The 22,953-nt window shown below is 32.0% G+C and overlaps 3 protein-coding genes and 1 long non-coding RNA gene across 6 annotated transcripts in view; 3 read left to right on the top strand and 1 right to left on the bottom strand.

Moving 5' to 3' along the window:
• LOC126973753 (proton channel OtopLc-like) overlaps positions 1-1,312 on the top strand; it is a gene marked incomplete at its 3' end in the record, with an annotated part of 32,044 nt that extends 30,732 nt beyond the window's left edge. Inside the window, exon 11 of the mRNA XM_050821072.1 lies at positions 1,136-1,312. Coding sequence (XP_050677029.1) covers positions 1,136-1,312 — 177 coding nt within the window. The remainder of the gene's footprint in view (positions 1-1,135) is intronic.
• Positions 1,313-4,456: 3,144 nt separating this feature from the next.
• On the top strand, positions 4,457-6,083 carry LOC126973728 (RING-box protein 1A). Its single transcript, XM_050821060.1, has 5 exons — positions 4,457-4,664; positions 4,756-4,783; positions 5,005-5,126; positions 5,319-5,404; positions 5,886-6,083. Exons 1-5 carry the CDS (start codon positions 4,572-4,574, stop codon positions 5,896-5,898), a joined length of 342 nt encoding a protein of 113 aa, XP_050677017.1. The 5' UTR covers positions 4,457-4,571; the 3' UTR covers positions 5,899-6,083.
• Positions 6,075-11,098, bottom strand: LOC126973695 (histone-lysine N-methyltransferase KMT5B). Of its 3 annotated transcripts, none has more exons than XM_050821023.1 (3): positions 10,947-11,098; positions 9,995-10,324; positions 6,075-9,915 (listed from the first exon to the last, which is right to left on the bottom strand). In XM_050821023.1, the coding sequence occupies exons 2-3, from the start codon at positions 10,313-10,315 to the stop codon at positions 8,173-8,175; spliced, it is 2,064 nt and encodes a 687-aa protein (XP_050676980.1). In that variant the 5' UTR covers positions 10,316-10,324; positions 10,947-11,098; the 3' UTR covers positions 6,075-8,172. The 3 variants fall into 3 exon arrangements, with proteins under 3 accessions (XP_050676980.1, XP_050676979.1, XP_050676981.1); XM_050821022.1 differs by lacking the exon at positions 10,947-11,098 and adding an exon at positions 10,649-10,861; XM_050821024.1 differs by lacking the exon at positions 10,947-11,098 and adding an exon at positions 10,407-10,633.
• An 8,827-nt stretch (positions 11,099-19,925) lies between these two features.
• LOC126973737 (uncharacterized) lies at positions 19,926-22,705 on the top strand. The gene is made up of 5 exons (XR_007731416.1): positions 19,926-20,188; positions 20,448-20,531; positions 21,170-21,238; positions 21,693-21,766; positions 22,537-22,705. It is a non-coding gene; the product is annotated as an uncharacterized LOC126973737 (long non-coding RNA).
• The last annotated feature ends 248 nt before the right edge of the window (positions 22,706-22,953 follow it).

A 22,953-nucleotide genomic window follows, 5' to 3' on the forward strand; every position in this document is an offset into this window, starting at 1 on the left:
GACTCAGTGCTCTGTGAACGGCTGGATCAGTTGGCGTTGCGTAGAGATGTCGCTGCATTATGTGTCTTCTACCGCATTTAACACGGTGAGTGTTCCGTAGAGCAGTTTTACCTGATTCCTGCCGCCGATTTACCTTCCTTCGCACCTTACCTTACCTTACCTTTATCCTACCTTCGCACGACACACCACAACTTAGGATATCATCCCCACCATCTGGATGTTTGGCGGTCCTCCACAGTGCGGTTTATAAACAGTAGTCTTTGGAGTACGTGAAACGTACTACAAAGCTTCCTTGTTTCGAAGACGATATGACATGGGTACCTTCATAAAAAGCGCGTTCACCTTCCTTAAAGGCCGGCAACGCTCCTTGGTGCTGCAAGAGAATGTGGGCGGCGGTGATTACTTAACACCAGGTGACCCGTATGCTCGTTTGCCTCCTTTTCCATAAAAAAATATAACACTGCTAATAGTTTCTAAAAATTCTAATATTTTATTTTATGAAAAGAGTAAAATTTTAGGGTAATTATGTAGAAATTAAAAGTGTAAGACTTGCATAGTTATTGATAATTTTAAGAAGATTTATTTTAGTTAAAAGAATTTTTGTTTCATTCAAAAAAATACAAAATGTAAAACACTCATGGTTCCATAAATTTGTAATGAAAATATCTTTTGATAACAGAGTTACTCTGTCAGACAAAGAACATAATAATTATTTTTGGTTGATTTATAGAAATAACAAATATATCTCTGCTTATTAGTTTCGCTAAACTTTAAGAAAACTGTTTAGTTTCTCAAAAGACTAAATTAAGTTTAATATTGTATGAACATAAATATCAAGTTGATATAAATCAATCAACACTATTTTTATTTTACGGGTTTTAAGCTCCAAAATTCGGAATTTTCACGCTTCTTGTTGCCAGATTTCAGAGATGGCAACCCTATCTCTACTTATGTGTCAACTGTCACTGTCCGATTCAAATCCGAATTGAATAAATTAAATGTTTTACATTGCTACTTATTGACCAAGAATATTTTAAACAACTGCAGTAAATGCGGCAATGCATAGCTGATATAGCAGACGGTATTATGGTGTAGAACGTCATTGTATATAATAGATAAAAATTTTTGGTTTTAGATGGAGTTTTATGGTGTTTGGGCTTGGACCCTCATTACCCACGTCTCAGTACCGTTGCTGGTGTGTTACAGGTTCCAAGCTACTGTATGTTTTTATGAAATATGGAAAAATTCATATAAAAGAAGAAAAGAGTTAGCAGATGAAGAAGATATAGAATTAAAGAATCACAGTGCTTATTATATTTTTTATTTTTCTATCTAAAAAATTAAAACACTTCATTTATTAAAAAACGCTACTACTATTGAATGTACTCGTACAGAATTTTCAGGAATAACGTCTCGTATAACTTTTACAACACTGGTATAAAAATCACGTAATAGTATGTATAGAAATAGTACAAAACTTTCATAGTTTTGTAGTCATTGGCAGCCCTTAACCTTATTTATAACATGATGTAAAGGTTTTTTTTATTACAATAAGGGATGAGACAAGTGGGACGTTCAGCTGAGGGTACTTGATAGGCTATGGCCATAACAATGCAGTGTCGCTCAGGATTCCTAAAAAATCCAAAAAATTCTGAGTAGCAAAGTCTGAGTAGTAATTCTATAATAGCGCTCCTTGTGAGATAAGATGAGTTCTTTGTTGATGAGTCTCGTTTGCTCAGTAATTTCACTAGCTACGGCGCCATTCAGGCCGAAACACAATGCTTACACATTACAGCTGCAAGGCAGAAATAGGCGCGCGCCGTTGTGGTACCCATAATCTAGCCAGCATTGAAAGGAGCCTCACTGGTAATTTAGTCTAGTTACTGTCAAGTAGCATGTGGCTACGAAGGAATCAATAAATCCCCGTAGCGGAAAAATTTAGAGATAAAAACATAAGATTTAATTTAATTACTTCAAACAGTGATACTTTATTTGTCACTACAAGCGATATCTGGCACTCCACAACCACTCGTTCTGTGACGAAGAAGTTCCTCGCACAGCTCGAAGTTTGACAGTTCTGCTGTGAAATAATTGCATAACAACAGAGAGAATAACGAAATAATTCTATATTTTCTGAAATATTATTGACAAATTCATAAAAAACAATATTTTTTATAATGTACAGAACTATGTCTGTCGGGTCAGTTATTAGGGTAATAAAATACCAGGGCATGTTAAGAGAAGAGTAGTCATTTCTCCTCAAGCACACAAAACACAAAATAATATAATTTACCTTCAAAGTTCAAATAAATCAAATCAAATCTAAATCACTTTATTCATATATCTCAACGAAATGACGCTTATGTACCTATGTCAAGGACTTTTTTCTTTTTACCAGTTACCGCCACATCAGAAAAAGGTTGATTTTTAATTAAAACAAGTGGCAAGAAACTCAATGCCACTCTTTTATTTTTTTTTCCTTCCTTTAGGGAACATAATAATATAATTATTATAATGTTGCCCCACTTGCATTACAATCAAGCCTTAACATAGATTATAAATAATATAAGTAATCCTACTTTAACATAAACTGCTAGATAGATTAAACTAAGAATGTGTCCATTAACACATTCCTTAATGTCTCTATTAAAGGGAAATCACTTTGTTCATGTGTCTTTTATAATATCACTATTTTTATATTGTGTTACACTTATTCACTAGGACTACACTAACTGAAAAGGTTTTGTGCGTTTTAGTCTTCTTACTATTTCAGTGTTGTCAAGGAGCTGGATTGCCTCGACATTCACGTGATGGTGTGAAGTCTATGGTGATGAGCTTAAGGTCTCCCTTAATACTTTATTCTGGAAGCGTTGTATGATTTGAATATTTGTTTGTTTGGTGCAGCCCCACAGCTGGATCCATTAAGTCCATACAGGCATAAGCCTGTACATAAAATATATATATAAGATTTATTATTAAAAATATTTATGAAAAATATATGTATTAAAAATATTTATAAAAAAGCAATATTTATTGTAAAAGCAAGTCGTCCATAAGGACTTGTTTTTTGTACTGACATCTTTCAGTGTCTTCCTAGAAGCCAGTACATATTTTTAAAACGAAGTTATAATTGTTCTCTTTTTTCTTGACATGAACCTTCCAGCGGAGCTTTGCGTCAAGAGTCATGCCCAGATAATTAGCTGTATTTTCGTAAGGTACTATTTTCATATAAATGTAAACTGGTTCATAATCTGGTTTCTTATATGAACAGATTTACTTTCATTCAGTTTAATTCTCCAGTTTTTAGTCCACTTAACTACTGTATTTACCACTATTTGTACGCACGCCCGTCAGAGCAGTTTCATCAGCAAAGGTCGCAACAGCGTTATTTTCTATTTCAGGAATTTCGTTTGTGTTGTGTAGGTACAGGACCGGACCTAATACACTTCCCTGAGGCACTCCAGCTTTATTTCCTTGATTTCCGAACAGACATGCTCTTGTCGAATCCTAAAATATCTATTGGTAATATAAGATTCAAGAATATCTGTAAACCGTTTTGGTTAAGCCATTCTTAGCTTGTAAAAACTTTTTTAAATAAACATTTACAACTTCACCGTTTTACAAATCATTTCAATTACAATATATGTAAAGTGATGTACCAATACTCAAACGTCAAATACTCTAATTGCTTAAACGAGTACCAAATCAAGGTAAGTGAAAAACATAAATTTAAATTAATAAATAAAAATACAAGAGTAACTGAGTACAGTAAAAGCATCAATCCACATACACTCAATATTCCTTCACGTTACCAATAACGTTAACATTAAGATTCCAAAATCTACCAATGAACGAATGAATAAAACGGATCATTCAGATAGTAATACAAATCGAATATTAATAGGCGTGTGTCTTAGATTAGACTAACTTTTTTGTATACCTTTTAAAGTTGTACAATACTGTAGTATATTACTTTGATCTTCTTTATAGTGTTAAGAAAGCGTTTTCAATGTAAACGTTAAAATTCGGGTAGATTCTGTGGGCTAATTATTCTCTTGCACACTGGTGTACACGGCACAATAATTATACATCACCTACTTATGTGAGGTGATCAACAGCTGACACCTGATCTATAAATAGGAAATCTGGTCGAGTAATTTCTGAAGAGAGCCGTTCACAAAGTAAAAATTATGTGTAGGTAATTATTGTATGTAGGTATCTGAAGAATAAACGTTGCGAAAGTTACAATTGGAACACACATGATTTAATTCCAAACTGTAGAAAATACACCCCGCGCGATTCGTAACCTCCCGCGCTCTCTGGCGCTCTCTACGTATTGTAAGTAATGACGGTTTGTTAAAATGACAACGTCAGCTTGACATTTGCCTCTAAATCTTATTTTGTGTGCATTTGACAGTTGACACACTATTATTCTCTTGTAAGTCACTAACTAGTCCCTTCATTGATTTGACAATTCAAACAGCACCAAACAGACGGCAACAAAAATTATCACCTCAAAATATTCATTTTTAACATTTTTTCTACTTTATTACTGGTATTAATATTGAAAAATGGCTTCAGCAATGGATGTTGATGAAGAGGAAGTAGAAATGGCTTCCTCTAGTAGCAGTAAAGGGGATAAAAAGAGATTCGAAGTGAAAAAGGTAAACTCGTTGCGCTAAGTCATGCTTTTAGCTTTCTTATATATTTCCGTAAAAAATATGACATAAACAATAATTATCATTTATTTTGCAGTGGAACGCAGTTGCCTTATGGGCATGGGGTATGAATCATAATTATTAATTGTTCTTTTTACCTCGCTGAACAACATTTATTCTATATGTAAACTATCGTAGTAAACAAAGAAATTTATATCTACTTTTGCTTAGTATTTTACTTAGATGAATTCAACATATAATGTAGTCAAAAATTTAGATTGAGCCTTCCTCTCATTGTTATCAAATTTGTTTATGCATCAACATATTAACATTTTGAATGTTTCAGATATTGTTGTTGACAATTGTGCCATTTGCCGCAACCACATAATGGATCTGTGTATAGAATGTCAAGCTAACCAAGCATCAGCAACCAGTGAAGAGTGCACAGTTGCTTGGGGAGTGTGTAATGTTAGTCATTGATGTACCTTCCTTGTATTAAACTTATACTGTGTTGTTTCTATTGCATTCATATAAAACTACAGAAATCAATTAATATTAATGACCATATAAGGCTCTCAAAAAAAAAATTCAACCTTACCTTCGGTTCTAACATTTCTACATTAAAAGAAGTTAGGACTCACGAAAATTTCTATTTTTCAGCATGCCTTTCATTTCCACTGCATCTCCCGCTGGCTAAAAACTAGGCAAGTGTGTCCCTTAGACAACAGAGAATGGGAATTTCAGAAGTAAGTGATATTTTGTACAATTTATACTCTAACTAGTATTCTGTCTTGATTAATTTTGATTCATTTGATCAAGTAGATTCAACTCTTCAGCTCCTTAGCTTAGAGTGCTACTATTAAAGAAATATCCCCAGTGTTATTTGGCTTGTTAATTCATTGCTGTATTTCTGCATTTTCCTGTATGCTCTGACACAAGTGGGTTTATATAACTGAAAAACTAATAGCAAAAATATTGAGTATTATGCCAAAGACATTCGCAATTATCTCCTTGCAGTATTAATCACACTGGATATTATATTACTCACATTTCAATCAGGGCAGTTTTATTGTAATGCAAGTCTAGTCACAAAAAAAGTAATTTTTCCTTATGAAATATGACTGGCTTAACCAGGCTTCCCTGTGATGTTAATTAATACAGTTTAAATGGTAATCAATATAATAATTACATTGATTAATAAAAAATAATCATGGTTATTTTTTACAGGTACGGACATTGATCCCGACACATTCAACACCAAGTCAATCATCACTTCTGTTACTGATAAAGACTTTAAATGTCAATATTCATAAGATTCCAATAAAATTAACTTCAAGTACTCTTTGTCATTCATTATTGCTGGATTAATAACATTGTAACAAAATAAACATGTAATATGAAAATAAAAATAGCAAATCAGCCTGATACTATATTTATTTATAAATTACGCTGAACACTAACACCACTGTCAGTCTGGTATTTTAATATATAACATACTTGCAGCTGTGATCACGAAACACTTTTTAAATCAATTATAACACATTTGCGTCAATATCTTAAACAACTCTTTATTGATGATCACAGTTAAGGCAGTTGAATGTAATTACTTATTACTATTGCTGTAAATACCTAGTGATTTAATGCATTCAATTAATCCAATCATTTAACAATTACATCAAAGGGTTAATTGTGTAATGCAATCTGATTTACAAGCTAGGTCTTTTTATCACTAGCTAAAATGTACATATCTTACAAACCCTACAACAATTACAATTTTATTGATGATGTGACCCTTAAGTTGTAAAACATTAAATTTCCAACATACAAGAATAGTTGAATTAGATAGTTTACTATCAATGTGGTCTGATTGTGAATATTAATGAAAAAAAATGACTGAAACTTGTCTCATTTTAAAATAATACAGACACTGATAATTTCAGAGTGTTTCACCTAAGTCAAATACGTCTCAAGCACTAATAATAAATTATTCTGACAAATTACTTTGTGTGAAAGAATAACAACTAATTCTAAGTAACTCCTACCTTGTTTTCAAAATTGAATGTACAGTATAGTTCTAAGGTAAGATAATATACATATTTTCACTCGAAAGAATGTATTGGTAGACAATTCTGCAGGAGAATAATTCTGCGATAAATTCCACTGTTTGTATAAAAATTATATTTTTAACAACCTTATCTGTCAAATCGTAAAACAATAAAAGTTATTGTAAACCTCTCCCCAAACAACAGCCCAGTAGTTACAAACAACAAATCTACAAGGAAAAATGCTAGAAACAATAAATACATCAACTCACTTTGCAAATATTAAAATTTTTAAACTTGGGCTAGTTAACCCAAGTATGTACTTGGGTTAAGTATGTACTTGGTATTAATATTTGCAATATGTATTGCAAATATTAATACCCAAAACTAGTATTTTTTTCAGTATTAGGTAATTGAATAAATGAAGTAAAAGGCCGAAACTTAGACTTAAATGCAATTTAAATGAACTAAATATGAACTTGAACAGCAGTTTAAATTAAAGTGAAGCTCTCTGACAGTTACAATGGATGTGGTAGTGGAAGGTCAATTTTAGGGAGGATAGGGTTCACAATTATCAACTCAATGCATGCACGCAATGTGATGCAATAAGTTTAGCTTAATGCTGATCATTGTCTGAATTGGGTCTCTAGTTCTCAACAATGTTTTTTTATTTTATTTATCAATTTGGTACAATGTATTTTAGCTAGAGTTTGAAAATATATTTTTCAATTGGTTTCGGAAATATTGAGTTAAATAACTGTACCAGAAGTTATGATGAGCATGTGCTGAAACCAGCAAAGATACCGGTTAATCTGAGCACAAGTTATTGAGCCCAGCAGCAGAAAAGACAGTTTCTACAAAATCCCAAAATAGGTCACCAAACAAACAAGCATTTTAATTGGAAAGTTGAGTAATTCAATTTTTACTAGGGAGTTACAACCACATAACAAATTTAAAGATTTAATTTGTAATATCATACAAATTATTTTATTATACATGCATTTACATAGCTAAATTACACTACATGGTATATTTGATCAATTTGTGTAATTTGAAACATGGAATGAAGTGCTTCACAAATTTTGAAAATAGAATAAAATATGGCCCGCCATGTTAGACATCAATCCAGCCTAATGTCAAATTATACATGGTATCAAACTAAACTTTGAAGTATTTAATTTCCTTATGCACCTTTTATAATTATATAATTTCGGCTCATAAATTCCACAAAATACATTTGATTAAAGTAGAGCTCAACACAAATTCTGCCTGTAATATAACTAATTTGATCCATGTATTGAAATACATACTTACCATAAATTTTGCATCAATAAATTTGATGATTATCACACTAATTTGAATCCAAACATTACATCAAATAATAAATACTACAATACAATATACCTAGTCAGAATAATAATTAAACTAGTAATTGAATAAAAACGGTGGAAATAATAAGATAGTTGTGGTTGTCAGTCTACCGTAAGTGCTGTTGGTATGTCAATAGTACGGCTTTCATTTCCAAAAATTAATCTTAAGCGTTTCATAGGAGGAAGGGGACGGATAGGACTGTGCTTTCGATGTCTTTCCTTAGACCTCCGCCTTTTTTTAATTCTTCGGGCTGTTTCTGGATCAACACCTTCTAATCGTAATACTTCATATTCCGGCTGTTCATTAACATTTCCATTTTCCATAACTTCTTCTACAACAGGGCTTCTCTTGACCCGTAGTGTTAACTTTAGACCTCTTCTTGGAGGGGTACAAGGGCAATCACTACTTTTGCTTGAATTATCGGGTATCCATGGTGGTGCAGATTCAGAGGCCATTTTGCTATCCTCAGTCCCAATTGGAATAGCAAGTTTTGAGTTTTCATTTGAATCAACTGGGTTTACATTTTCTCTAAAATCACTCACATCATCACTTACACATTCTTCAACATTCACACATTTTTCTAAAGCTTTGTCAACAGAATTTGAATTTTCTAGCACTTCTAGTTTCACTGGAGTACATGTCTCATTTCTGTGTGGAGATTCTACATTATCACATTCATCATCATTGTCTAACGGTTCCAATTTACAAGTGCTTACAATATTAATGTTAGATTCACAGATAAGATTGGAATTGCAAGGTTCTAATTTGTGGTTTTTATCCTCTTCTAGTGTCGGCAAATCAGGTTCTGTCTTAGGAGCAGTATGATTCCTTCCTGACTTACTGTCTGAAGTCCCTTTAGAATTCCTAGACTTTACAAAAACAGGCTGAGAACATGAATCAAGGAGTCGTTTATGACTTCTTAATACTATACCTGAATGTGAATCATTACTACTTCTTGAGCTGGTAATACTACAACACCGAGATGATGATGTACGAGTGTGTGATGTTGCCGACTGCGGTACTACTCCACTTACTGTCTGATTGCTATCTCTTGTTTTCCGGATTCTTTCACTTCTGTTGGATACTGATGATTCTCTACTTCCTTGTGTTTCCTTCTGTTCTGACCCATCAACAACATCAGCTATACACCCTTGGGCTATTAAAAGTTCAGCATCATATTTTGTCAAACCTTTTTGTTTCATCTCCTTCATACTCAGGGGAGACACAATATTATTAGAAACTTGTCGACTTGATATTCGAGGCTTTTCAATATTTTTACCATTAATTGATTTCTGAGTTTGTTTCGCTTTTGTCCTATTGATTCTATTATCTGTCTCCCTAAATCTATATCTTGTAGCTTGTTCATTGTCATGATTATTTTGAACTGAGAATGCACCCTGTCCTCTCCTCTCACAAGTTTCACATTCACAGTAACAGTTACCATTTCCAAAAAAATCTTCACCATAATAACATGTAATTTCTTCACCAATTTCTATATCTCTCAATACTCTCACAAATGCTTTGCCTCTATCAGTAGCTTCAAATGTACAAGTTGGTCTACAGTCATGATTTATATAAGCTGCAGGGCCCAGCCATAACTGAGCACAATTTTTCCTGCAACTGTACATAACAGAGAAATCATTCTTGCCGGGGTGTAATAACTGCTTCTCTTCTTCCTCTGTCATTTCAGCTATACAGCCAACCAAAAAATCTATTCTTTCATGTTTATAAAATTTCTTAGTGGTTGATATTTTGGCTCCTACCCGACCTTCCATAGAATATCTATAGCATGGCTCTATAACAAATCCTGCCTTTTTGTCAAAAACCCTTAAATACCGGTTGATCTGCAAATTGAAATGTTTTATTAATAATACAATTAAAAGAGAATAACGGATATTGATAATAAAGAAAACAAACACTAACATGCTCTCTCAATTTATTTTGTTGATGTTTATTTTTGCTGTAATGTCTAGGAATCCATTCTCCTCGTGCCAATTGGGAATAAGCTTTATTGTAATCTTGGGTTTGCACAAATTCTTTGATGATGTTTTTCAACTCCTCTTTATTTGTTTTCAAAGGTCTATAACGTATGTTCATTTTATGTGTCGTAAAACCAAGATAAGGATCCACTATGAGAGCTGTCGCTAGGTCGTCATAATCGGACAATTCTCGGGGCGTCATACCCATAGGCTGCATTTTGTGGAGTGCTTGCCTCCCTGGATAAGAAGTTGAACCAACAACCATCCTGACCACCTGAAGAACAACAAAGACGGGACACTAAATATTTATGACAAACAAGAGTATAAATTTCGTATTCTATTGTCACAACACACACAATACGGCCACAACATAATTGTCTGTTTGAACGACTGAGAAGACTAGGATACAGCCATTTTCAACACTATAGAGCCTCTTAAAAACATTGAATGCACAAACATGGCGGCCGAGCGTCAATGCTCAAATGCGACACGTCAAGATTTCTTGGAATTTCTTCAATTTTAAACCACAAATTAATGTTCATATTCAATGCATCTTTAACTTAGTTAAACCACTAATATTAGTACCTACTTTACTTACTATGAATATTTGAAAAACATTATTAAACTGAATGTCATTAGACAGTCAAACATCACTTCACTACAATAGCTTAATAGCAGTAAGGTTATTCTAAACATTCATAATTCAGAAGTAATAAATTACGCTCATTATGTAAATATTATTTCTGAACAATATATTAATAGTAAACAATGTGTATTATTAAGCAAAATTCATTATTTTAAACGAATAAAAAAGGAATGTTTTTGACGTTTTTGACACATTATGTACGGTAGATCTATATTTATTATTTTCCTATTCTTATGTCATGTATACATACATAAAAATGAATATGAATTTATGGCATTTTCATTTGCTTTCGTTTGCAAAATACCTATATATTTATCAACACTTCGATTTGTGAAAGAAGAATCGACAATTGTGTTGGAACTTTAAATATTAACTTTGTACCTATAAAATTTTGGTACAAAGTTCCTACCTGTACCTACATTATAGTTTTCTAAAAATGATATAATTTATTAATGGCTTTAGACACGAGTACTTTTTGACTGTATGTTAAACTATATTTGCCTCAGAGAAAATATCTTATTGTTGGTTAAATACCAAGGTTTTATTACTACAACAGAAGAGCTCTTAAAATAACAGTAGCGGTGCCTTGCAAGGTTTCATGTTCACAATTCACATTATATAATGTGTAGTCCTCAATGTGAATGTGAACATGACTTCGGAGATCTGGATCACTCATTTTTATCCTGCCCTAATTATAAGCCCCATTCTTATTTTTATATGCACCCGTGTCCCCAAAACCAAGTATCTGAATATTTAAAAAGGAATAATATATTAATATATATTACATTACCGTATTTACTTTATCTGTAAATATTTTTTATCAATTGCCCTGCCTACCTATAACTCTGCAGGCAATTCAACTAATTAACTGCAACTACACAGCTGCGCTTGTCATTTGATGATTTGAGTCGTGCATTTGCAAGTGCAGTGCTATCTAAGTTAAGTATCTTTTCACTGATGAAAAAACAATGAATAGCACTAGAATGTAGGAAAAGTGCAATGTGATCATCATCCTGCGCTTGTTTTGGTTTAGTGTGAAATGTCTTATTAACAAGCCTTAAAGCTTAATTTTTGAGAAATATGAGGGAAAAGAAAGATATGTCAAGAGACTGCCTTAGATCTAGTTCCTGAGATTTCAATAAATTAATACATTTATGTTTTATTAAGATTATTTATATATTTACATTACGTCATTAAAAAATAAATGTATTTTTTATTTGTAACCAAAGAATATTTTTACTCTGACGAGTTTGTAGTAGAACTTATTGCCAGAGTAAATACGTATATATAATAAAAAAAAATATAAATACGTTCCTATCGGAATGTCCGATGCTACGGCTTAGGCTATTAGCGATTCAGTAATATAGTGTTCTTCATTTTAAACTTAGATTATTAACTGTACAGAAGCACCGTAGGTAACTTTATTACAAATAGAATAGACAAGTGATATACAAGTTAGGCAGAGATAGAACGGGACAAAGGTATTGATCTTCCATTTATATCGCGTAACCCATTTTATTGTTTGCCCCAATGTCAACTTTGTGGCAAACAAACAAGATATGTCATGTCAGCGAGTTGCAAATAGTGTTTTTGTGATTTTATTGTTTTCAAACATATTTGTAGTGACATACGGATTCCTTTCAACTTATAAAAGCTAACGCCATGGTTGGGTGTTGTGTGTAAGGCTGCAAAAGCCGTATTGAGTGTAAAAATCCAGGAGTTAGCCTCCACACGTAAGTTTTGCTTTTCACCTAACCTTTTCAATATAATTTGTAACAAGCTCGTATAATTATAAATAAATCGTATATAAATAAATGTTATATGAAACACTCTTTCCAAAATATTGATTGTTGATACATAGTCACCTATTTTCAGTAAATTCGTCGTAATCAAAATAAACATACTCGTAACTTAAAACGGTGACAGCCAAAATGTTACCATAACATAGACATAGTTTTACCCAACTTATAGGGTAGGTAGTGCTTTTATTTTAAACCTTATTTTATTCAATTTTATTAAAATAATATACCTACAGCAAGTGTTTAGTATTAATTATTTACAAGAGTATTTTTGTTAGGTATATTGATATGAGGCAACGCTTCCGATATTAATACAATATTTGTGCTGCACAAGGGCTATTCACGCTTTTTAACCTAGATCCTAAAGAATCATTGAGAGCAAAATTTAAAGAAATTAACATCTTTACTGTTGCTTCTCAATATATTCTTGATAATGTAATGTATGTACATGGGCACATAAGTGAATTTGCTAGAAACTGTCATAACCATAATGTTAATACCAAGAACAGACATAAACTTATGATGCTTACTACTCGGAAAAGTCGAGTAATTAAGTCTTTTGTGGGTGTGGAGTATATGCTTTAACAACAAGATCCCAGAAAATGCACAAAACAAAAGTATTACTATATTCAAAAGAATTGTGAAAAAAACGTTTGTGTGGTAAAGGTAATATAACATAAATGACATTCTTAATGATAACACAGATTGGGAATGGAGTGACCGCCCTCAGGCTATTAAATATGTTTGTAAGTAGGATTATAACCAGTTTTACGAAAAAAAAATCGTGTGGTGTATTGGGACACCGCATAGGGACGAAGGTCCTTATTATAAAATATTAATTTTACTGATTTACTAAAAAAATAATGGGCAGTTTCCACTGAATTCCACTGTCCAAAAAATAAGGAAAACCGTGTGTTGTCGTATGACACCGGATAGGAACGAAGTTCCTTGTTATAAAAATATCGATTTTACTGATATACTTAAAAAAAATTATCAATTTCCACTGTATTCCACTGTCTAAAATAAAAAAGGGTGTAAATGTATAAGTTATACTTCTTTGGCGTAACAAAACAAATCTTTAAAATTATTTGTTCGTCGCATCGTACGTATACGTTTGTAGAAAGAACAATATTGTAAAACTCGTGAAATAAATTATTGAATATTAACGAATACGGCTGTATTGGCTGAAACCCTTTGCCTGTCTTAATAATGGACGAAGAAACCAAAAAATAATAATTAATGTCGCAAACGTTAGAAAATTTTTGAAAACTTATTTTTAGATGTCGTTGTGCGCGCGCAACGTTAATACGTTTGACTAATGTCAAATAAATGTATCTTCAATAACGTCAAAAAGGTATACATAATGTACATTGTACATAAACCTATTTAAAAATGATTTCAATATTCGTTTATAGTATTTTGGTTCGGGTTGACCTTGTTACCAATGATCTAAAATCTAAATAATTAAAATAACAATCAATGTAATTTGTCGGAAATGTGTCAAATGTCAATAATTGTTGCTTGTCAATTATTTATGTATAAATAATAATAATTTTACGTTACGAACTTTTTTTTTCACGGTTAGGGTACCCCTATGCATCGTCCCTTGGAACTTTTTTTTTATGGAATAGGAGGACAAACGAGCGTACGGGTCACCTGTTGTTAAGTGATCACCGCCTCCCACAATCTCTTGCAACACCAGAGGAATCACAGGAGCGTTGCCGGCCTAAACTTAACTTTAATCCAAATGCCCGCTGGGTTTGTTGTGCCCGTTCTTCTCAGGTCTGAGGCATTGTTTTGGAATGGGTGGTAGTTTTTGACTTTCAATAAGTGATTTTATATCCTATTTTGAACAAATATTTGAATTTGAGTTAGGACATTACCACGACATTTGTACGTTTTCCTGTCATTGATAATAAAACAAGGAACATGATGTAAGAATGTTTAACAATATACACATGGCACACAAAATACTATATTTCAGGTTTCCATTCGATCAAATACAAAAAAAACAATGTATAAAAGCAACAGGATAAACAGATTTATGGGAACCAAATAAACATGCAAACATTCGTTCAGTCCACCTTTACCGAGAAAAGTAGTTTCGAAAAATAAAAACAAACGGCTCGTTGAAGATACTGTTCCGTTAGAATTTATTCATGTAAGTACTTTATTGTTGTTTACAATAATTTAATTCTTATTGAAGCAACACAGTGATCCTATCCCTTGTAAATGTGTAGTTATTAAGAATTCTTGCTGTCATTAAGTAGGTACCTACATTTTTTTATTAGTAAAAGAAATGTGGATTACACCACTTCTGCACTTGTGATATTTTGGTTGAATTTTAAATAATAAACAGGTTATATATGCCAAATAAAGACAAATTGAATAAGAACACAATCAAAATAGCACAACAAGGGTTATTCTTCATCTGTCTCATCATAACAAGCTACATCCTTGACACTGTTTGAACTATTTAGATTGTTATAAAAAGTGTGATAAACTGGCGAACTGGTATGAACTGCAACAATTCAAGAAGATCTTTCTTCTTTTTTCAGAAATGGTTGGTTTTTCCAATGCATTTAGGTGTGCTATGGTCACTGATTGCCGTTTTTTTACACTGACTTTATTAAAGAGGACTTCTTCATTATTAAAATACTTGTAGAAAAATTAAAATTGATGAAGTTAATGGAATTTTAACCACTGAATTTTCAACCATTCTTCCTTGTTATTATCAAGCGAAATTTTTCGGTTTGTTATATTCTTTTCCAGTGATTGAGAGGGAAGAAAATCCCTACCTGTCATTCTTATTATTGTAAATTGTTGCTTTTACGAGCCGTTTTAATTACTTCGAGCCAGTTCTCTGGATACATTTCTTAGAAAAAAAAAATATTCTTCTCCATTACGCCAAAATCTTAGTCGCATAAAAATTTATGATCTATTTCTTCAATAGTAAAGTCCGAATGAGATACCACATACTGACAGAACAACGATAACTTTATGTCCTCCGCATTGGTCAGAATACATGATTACTTTTTTAGTAGTCACAAAATTTTTAAAAAAGTACAGAGATCAAGATCCAATCTCTTGGGGTCCTCATGAGGCATCTGACTCATCCCAAACAAACATGTAGGCATCATCTGTCCCCATGTTGTGAATTCCAAAGGTGTCTTTTGTAATACACGATTCCAGTACTCCACACGGGAGTAGGTAGGGCTTTCATTAAGTCAAAGGTGATGTCAGTTGATGATTTTGATAAAGCCGTATCATCTTTTAATCCCTGTCTGGCACTGTCTGCTTTCCTCTGGTGTAATTCTTGTTCACGTTCCAAGTCTTGTTTTAGCGGTTCACTCTCAGCACATTTAATTTTGTTGTTGAAGAGATCACATTTTTTGCAAGAATCACTAATGGGTGCATGGAATCTTAGATTAAAACTTTCATTCAAAATTTTGCTGAACATCAATGATGAAATTGATTCAAGTGTAACATCTTTATAAAGAGAATACATTCGTCCAAGGCTCGGTTCCGGTGAAAGAAATCTCCTTTTCTCACTTTTATGTCTGGTATAATGAGACTCATAGACTGGAAACTGGCCAATGTATTGTTTTACCTCTGCAATCTTATTGTCTGGTGTTTTGTTTCCAGTACTTTGTCAACCTCTCCGATCAATGGGTGGAATATGTTGCATACTTTTATGCTTCAGCATACTAGTTACACGTCCATAAGAAACTTGAAAAGTTTTTAGGAAGAATTTCTTACACATCTGAAATTCAACACCATATCCACCCAATAGATGATAAAAGAGTGTTTTTTGTCTTTTTGATTCCTTTCTTCCTATATAACTACTGCATTTGTTTGTCACTCTAACTATTGAGAACAGAAATGCATTCTGAGTGTCAAAGTTTGCCAACGAGTAATAGCTTCTGAATATTTGCAGCTGTCGTTCCTCATGAATTTTTAGATGACATTTTTTAGGACATGGACATTCACCTGTTTTAGGTGTCTTCGCAGGAACAATGGTCTTTTTGTGGTTGAAAACCATATTGTTCGCCTTTTTCTCGTTTTAATTTAAGGATATTTCGCCGCCAAGTACTGGCCTTTTCAGACGCTTTCTACTTTTGAGGATAATAGTTTTGTCTGAAGTGTCAGCTGCTGATGTACTGATTTGAGCTTCTGCCGTTATTGAACTAGCCGTGCTTGGTAGTGCACTTGTAAAGTTGTGACTAAACTAGATCTGCTTTGTTGGAGTCGTTCTTCAGAGTCATCGTTGCATGATGAGGGCGCAGGAGATGGAATATATTCTGAGCCAGAATTCAAAATCTCCAACTGTAATCGTCATTGATTAAGTAAGTAATTTATAAAAGTACAAATCAGTTCGTATCTAAACGAAAACACAGACTTGGCTAACGAGATAACCGACATATGAGACGTTGACTCGACGATTATAGTCCGGATAGTCCTTGCGGCGAACGACGAATAAATGAATAAATGTCTTAATGTTTTCTGTATAAGTTAATGTACAACGCCGCTCTGACATTTTTACGATTTTTTATTAATTAAGTGATTGTGAAACTAGTTGTATAAAGCTGTACGTCAATGCATTTTGTATTTATAATATAATTATATTTTGTTAGATAAATAAGATAATACATAGTATAAGAAAATAAATACAAGTGAATAGAAATAAAAAGGATGACAATATATTTCCTGATCATTTTTAGAGTTCTGACTGTAATATTCACATAATTTTATAATAGGCAATCGTGACTGATATGAAACTGCTTTTGTAATGTTACTTATTTTTTGTTTTGTTATGGTCCTTAATAAATATATAATTATCAGTACATACTTTTCGTTATTGTGCTTTATTCATTTACATTCCTAATCATCTGTTGAGTTGACTTTGTGTCGTAGGATTTAATTACGTTAGGGGTAATTTTAGTCATCACAACACCTTATACTACTGTCAAAACTATTTCTATCTAAAAGGGGCACGTAAAAACTACTTCTATTGTGTCAAAATTCTGGAATAAGAGAATTTTCATGGCTAAATTGAATAAAGCTAAATTATATAAAGAAAGGTAAGCACTAAAGCACAAATAGGTAATAAAGTATGCTTAAAGTGATTAAAAGTGATAGATAGTTCATCTAGAGTAAAAATTATAATAAGTTTTATAATCTATCTGTAGTGCTTGACACTTCTTTATCGATTATCGATATTTTATTTTTAATTATTATTTAATTTATTTTTAATTATTTAATTTTTGTGGTGTCTATATTTAAACATTTAAATAATTGAGAGAGTTGAACAAAGCATACAAGATTTTATGACGATACGTCACTCGAACGGTTAGCTCAGTTGGTTAGAGCACCGGCACGGAACGCCGGAGGTCGTGGGTTTGAGTCCCGCATCGTTCATAGAATTTTGTTTTTAAATTTTTTTTGTGTATCTATCTTTTTTTAATAACTTTATTCATCTAAAATATATAGAAACAGTTTATAAGTTCATCATTTTAAAAATAATTTAATTTAATTTTTTTAAGTTTACTTTAAAGTCCTTTTTATAATATTGTACATGATGTTAAAAAAATATTACCAGCCTAAAAATTAGGGTTAATTAATTTAGTTAATATGTATTCTGTTCTAATTTCAGATTCAGGACCCACGCCTTTTGTTTTGAGATAACTTAAAACGTATCCCTAGTTTAAACTAGTGAGACTTGGCTTAGGTCCATCTTAAAATTAACGAAGAGAACTTTAAAATTAAATCACATTTATATTATTGTAACTCTCGATATAAAAAATATACATATTTGTATAGTTATTATCGATAATTATCGATAAAAATTATGGATTGATTACAACTAGAGGTGTTCGTTATATTAGATAGCTGATAAAATGTTTTAATATATGTATATTTATAATCAAATCACCTATTATTTATTAAAACTGGCAAGCGTTATTTAATATTTCTCTCTAAGAGGACTGCATAAGAACTAAATTCAAATGAAAGTCGTTTATAATTCATGCGATGCGCTATTTTTGTCACCTGCCAAATTATGCTCTAAGATCACTGCATAAGAACTAAATTCAAATGAAAGTCGTTTATAATTGATGCGATACGCTATTTTTGTCACCTTCCAAATTATGCTCTAAGAAGACTGCATAAGAACTATATTCAAATAAAAGTCCAGTTGTCATTGGAAATATATTAGGCAAAAGAATATATTTTGTTCGGCTATGCAACGCGTTAGATTATTTTTTGGTCGAATAAGTATCAAATCTGTGCTCTAAGACGACTGCATAAGAACTTTATTCAAATAATGTCTAGTTGTTATTAGAAATATAATAGACTAACGAATATAATTTGTTCGGCTATCCAACGTTAGATTATTTTGTTTGTTTGAATAAATATTAAGTCAGATCGGATATAACGCGCTTGCGGCTCACTTGACTTCGTATGACGTATTTTAATTAGTATTGAATACTGATTATTGACTATCGTGCGTTTGTGAATGATTTTGAATTGATTGATTGTAAAGTTTGTTTTATAGAATAGTTTAAAAAGTTTTATAAAAGGTGTACCGAAATTTAGTTTTTTATCAGTATAGTGTAAATAGATAAAGGTTGAGTATTTTCTGTATAAACGACTGCAAATAACTATTGTACATAAAATCAATGCACTTTTAAGTACACCTGACAGTTTAGTATTTGCTGAGTAGAAGAACTAACTGGAAGATTAAATTTATATTGCATAAATAAAATCAATAAATAATAGATATTTATATTTTATCATTAATCATTATTTCAGCCAGACAGTCCTAAGCCTGTATAAGAAGTACGAAGGAAATTCAATTTTTTAAATAAGTAGGTACATATATATAGAGACGTTTTCAGAAAACTGTAGTGCCATCTGATAGTCGGCCCCAAAATTAAAGCTTTGTCAGCTGTCACTCGCTTTGAAACCCGCCCACTGGTCATAAAATGGCGGCTACTTCTAGCGTTTGCACTTTGCGCATGTATGTAGCTCTCGTGTTCCATTTTGCATATTTTTGGTATTGAAATCGAAGTGTAAGTGCGTCGAGTCGTTCTCTTAAATCTTAATAGTATAGTTTATTGACTAATCTTGTGATAAATAAAGTATCATATAAGGTTTGTTCTACTCTCAGGTTCTACTACCGGTCCGTAGATTGAATTTGCAATCATGGTTAAAACTATTATAAACCTACCGGTTTTCTGTATCTTGCCCCAAAGATTAAACTCCAATCCCTCAAATCATCTTATGTCAGACTTCAGACTCCCCTGACTTATATGGTTTAATAATAATTGACAGCTGTGCTGGCTCCTAACACGATTTTTATCAAGAGAAAAGTCAATATATGAGTCCAAAATCTAATACTAGCCCAATGGTCATAACCTAGGTTATCACAATTTGTCTGATGGCTTTAATAGTCACTCAATTTATTTAATAATGTTATTTATTATTTTCAGAGATTCCAATGCATAGTTTCCCAGATGCTGTCAAATTCCTGAGCAGTTTAAAACTTGGGTCAGTCTTGTTGGTGGAAACCCTTAAACATCTGATCTTGAATGTTATAAGAAGGAGAGAATTTGTGATATACACTTTTCTGACAGACACAGAAATCATAATCAATGGCTAAGCACATTGGCAGTTCCGATGCTTCATCTGCTTGGTAAGTCCCCTAATTTAACACATATTGAGTTAATATTCGATTCTATTCCTTACTCTGTCAGATTTAGTCACACCACTAAGAATCTTTGTTGAGTTGATGGTTTTTTGAAGGTATATTGTATCATTCTGGAAACACCTGATTTTCTTACACAGTTGTGATTACAAAATTCAATGGTTGCATTTCTAGCTGAAACTGGTTCAGTATCTATGATAATCATTAAATAATGAAACATAATCTTTACATATTCACATTTTTTCAGGACAACTACACAGTCAAGTAATCTTAGGACAAGCTTCATCCACACAACATTTACTGCCTACAATAATACAGCAAGACTGTTCAGGTAAATAATTTTTAAAACTTATTTACATAATGTCATAAAGGTTACTATGACATAAGTGACATTCCTAATGATACCACAGAAATGGCATGGAGCGGCCACCCTCAGGGTATTAAATAATAAATTTTATTGTATGATTTAACATTGTCACCATATTTTTATGTAAAAAAAAGAAGCCCGCTGAGTATCTTATGCCCTTACTTCTCAGGTCTGAGGTATACTTTTCCAATAGGTAGTATTGACTTTCTGTAAGTGATAATATATCTTATTTCGAATAAAATATTCAGAAAGAATATAAAGTCAAACTCAGTCAAAACGCATTGACAATTTGATTTTGTTCTGCTTTTAATCCCATGTCTTTTATGTATCTTCTTAAAATTATTGATATTTATGGACATACACATACAAAATTTTGATGTATTTCTTGGTTGTAATTTTAAAATCTTGGGCCCATAAAATGTTATTGATTGAAAATCCCACATTTGATCTTGATCTTTATGTCATGTTTTCATATAATATAGTCTTCATAATTTCATTTCAGTTACATAAGATTTTACAAATCACAATAAAAGTTCTCCGGTTCTCTGTGGCATACAAATAATAAATAATCATTAATCTATTATCATATTTATTATTTACAGAGTCATATGTGAGCAACTTTATTTTAGAAAAAGCATCAACTTCAACAACATTCCAACCTGTGGCTGCAGGTAAAATTCACATATTTTTTTCAATTTGTTGGCTATTATCAAAAATAATAAATATATAAAATAATGATTATATTTTGTTTTGAACACATACCAAAATATTATATAATATAATATATTTCTATCTATTATACACAACTAAACCATAAATAAAAACAAAATTTTATAATTTTAAATTTTGGGAGTAGTGTCGGTATGTATTTTTTTCTATAATGGTTTTGTTTGACAGCTTATTTCAACTTGTGATTTAATTTGAGCACTAGACTATTAAGAAATGCTGCCCTGGTTCCACATTTTCTGATTGCTACTTCATTATGATTTGATTTTTGGTTTTATTTTTATTTTTCTCCATTATCGTCTGATTGAAATTGACAATTGAAATGATTTGAAAAGTATAGTTAAAATTCACTCTGACAAAGTGGGCAACAAACTACATAAGTATTATTTCCAATTTCAGATGCATCTCTAGGTGCTTGATGCTGGAACATAATTATAGTTTTATTAGCAAGCCTAAAAGAACAGCTGGAAAAGGTATTAATATTATTATACTAATGTTACAAATGGGAAAGATTCTGATTTCTTTTGAAAATATTGTTTTTATACTTTTTTATCCAAAAAGTGCTGAATAAATTTGTATGAAATTTGACATAGTTTATGATCTTTTGTCTAGGTGGGCAAAGTAGTTCCCTCATAGTCCCGGAGCTGGGGACAAAAATCAGCAAGATTCTTGTAATGGCCCATCATTTATTTTGTGGTATGTGAGTCAGCAAAGTTAGGGAGTAGCACACCTGACAATGGCGGGCTTTGATGTAATATTACAACACTCATAAGAAATTAAACATAATAAGAAATTCGAAAGGTCTTTATTTAACAAACATTAACCATAAATTTGACAGTAATTTTATAACAACAGATCAATGCATGACATGACATAAGACTATTGAGCCAAATGTCCTGATACCTTTGGTACCTGATAGGATTGAGAACAGCTAATGTCCGTGTGGGAATGAAATTTTGAATATATTTTTATTCATTACTAGCTGACCTGACAGACGTCGTGCTGTACATATTAAATTCTTCTTCTTATCAAAACCTTTACTGGACTTCCACAAAAAATTCAAGACCGAAATTAGCCAAATCGATCCAGCCATTCTCAAGTTTTAGCAAGACTAACGAACAGCAATTCATTTTTATATATATAGACTTTAAGACTGAATCCCTTTTCATATTGTCCATTTATTTAATACCATATAATACATATATTATACTATACAATTTGTAAATTAAACATTCTTTCACAGATCTAATGGCTCCACAGCGCACAAAGATTAAGCATCTTCAAGCAGAAATATCGCGCTTGCGAAAAAAAAAACAATCTATCAAAGCAAGGTTAAAAGGTGGTGCAGATCGATCAATCGAATTTTGTCAGGAAAATTAACATATGTGGGTGAAGACGAAACAAAAACAGCTGCCCAACAATATTATGATAAACATTATAAAAATAAAAAATAATATGCAAACATTGCTTTTTATTTCTCCCACCCAATTACTTCAATTACTAATCCTTTATGTTCTATGTTGTGGCAAAATTAAATAACTAACTCTACGCGCAATTTCAATATGGTAAAAAATTGCAATACCTACATTAAAAAGTAGAGTTAGTTATTTAATTACGTCACAACATTAAAAATTAATTTCATAATTTCGAGCTAATATAT

This window comes from Leptidea sinapis, chromosome 30, assembly GCF_905404315.1.
Source record: "Leptidea sinapis chromosome 30, ilLepSina1.1, whole genome shotgun sequence".
Taxonomy (NCBI): domain Eukaryota; kingdom Metazoa; phylum Arthropoda; class Insecta; order Lepidoptera; family Pieridae; genus Leptidea; species Leptidea sinapis.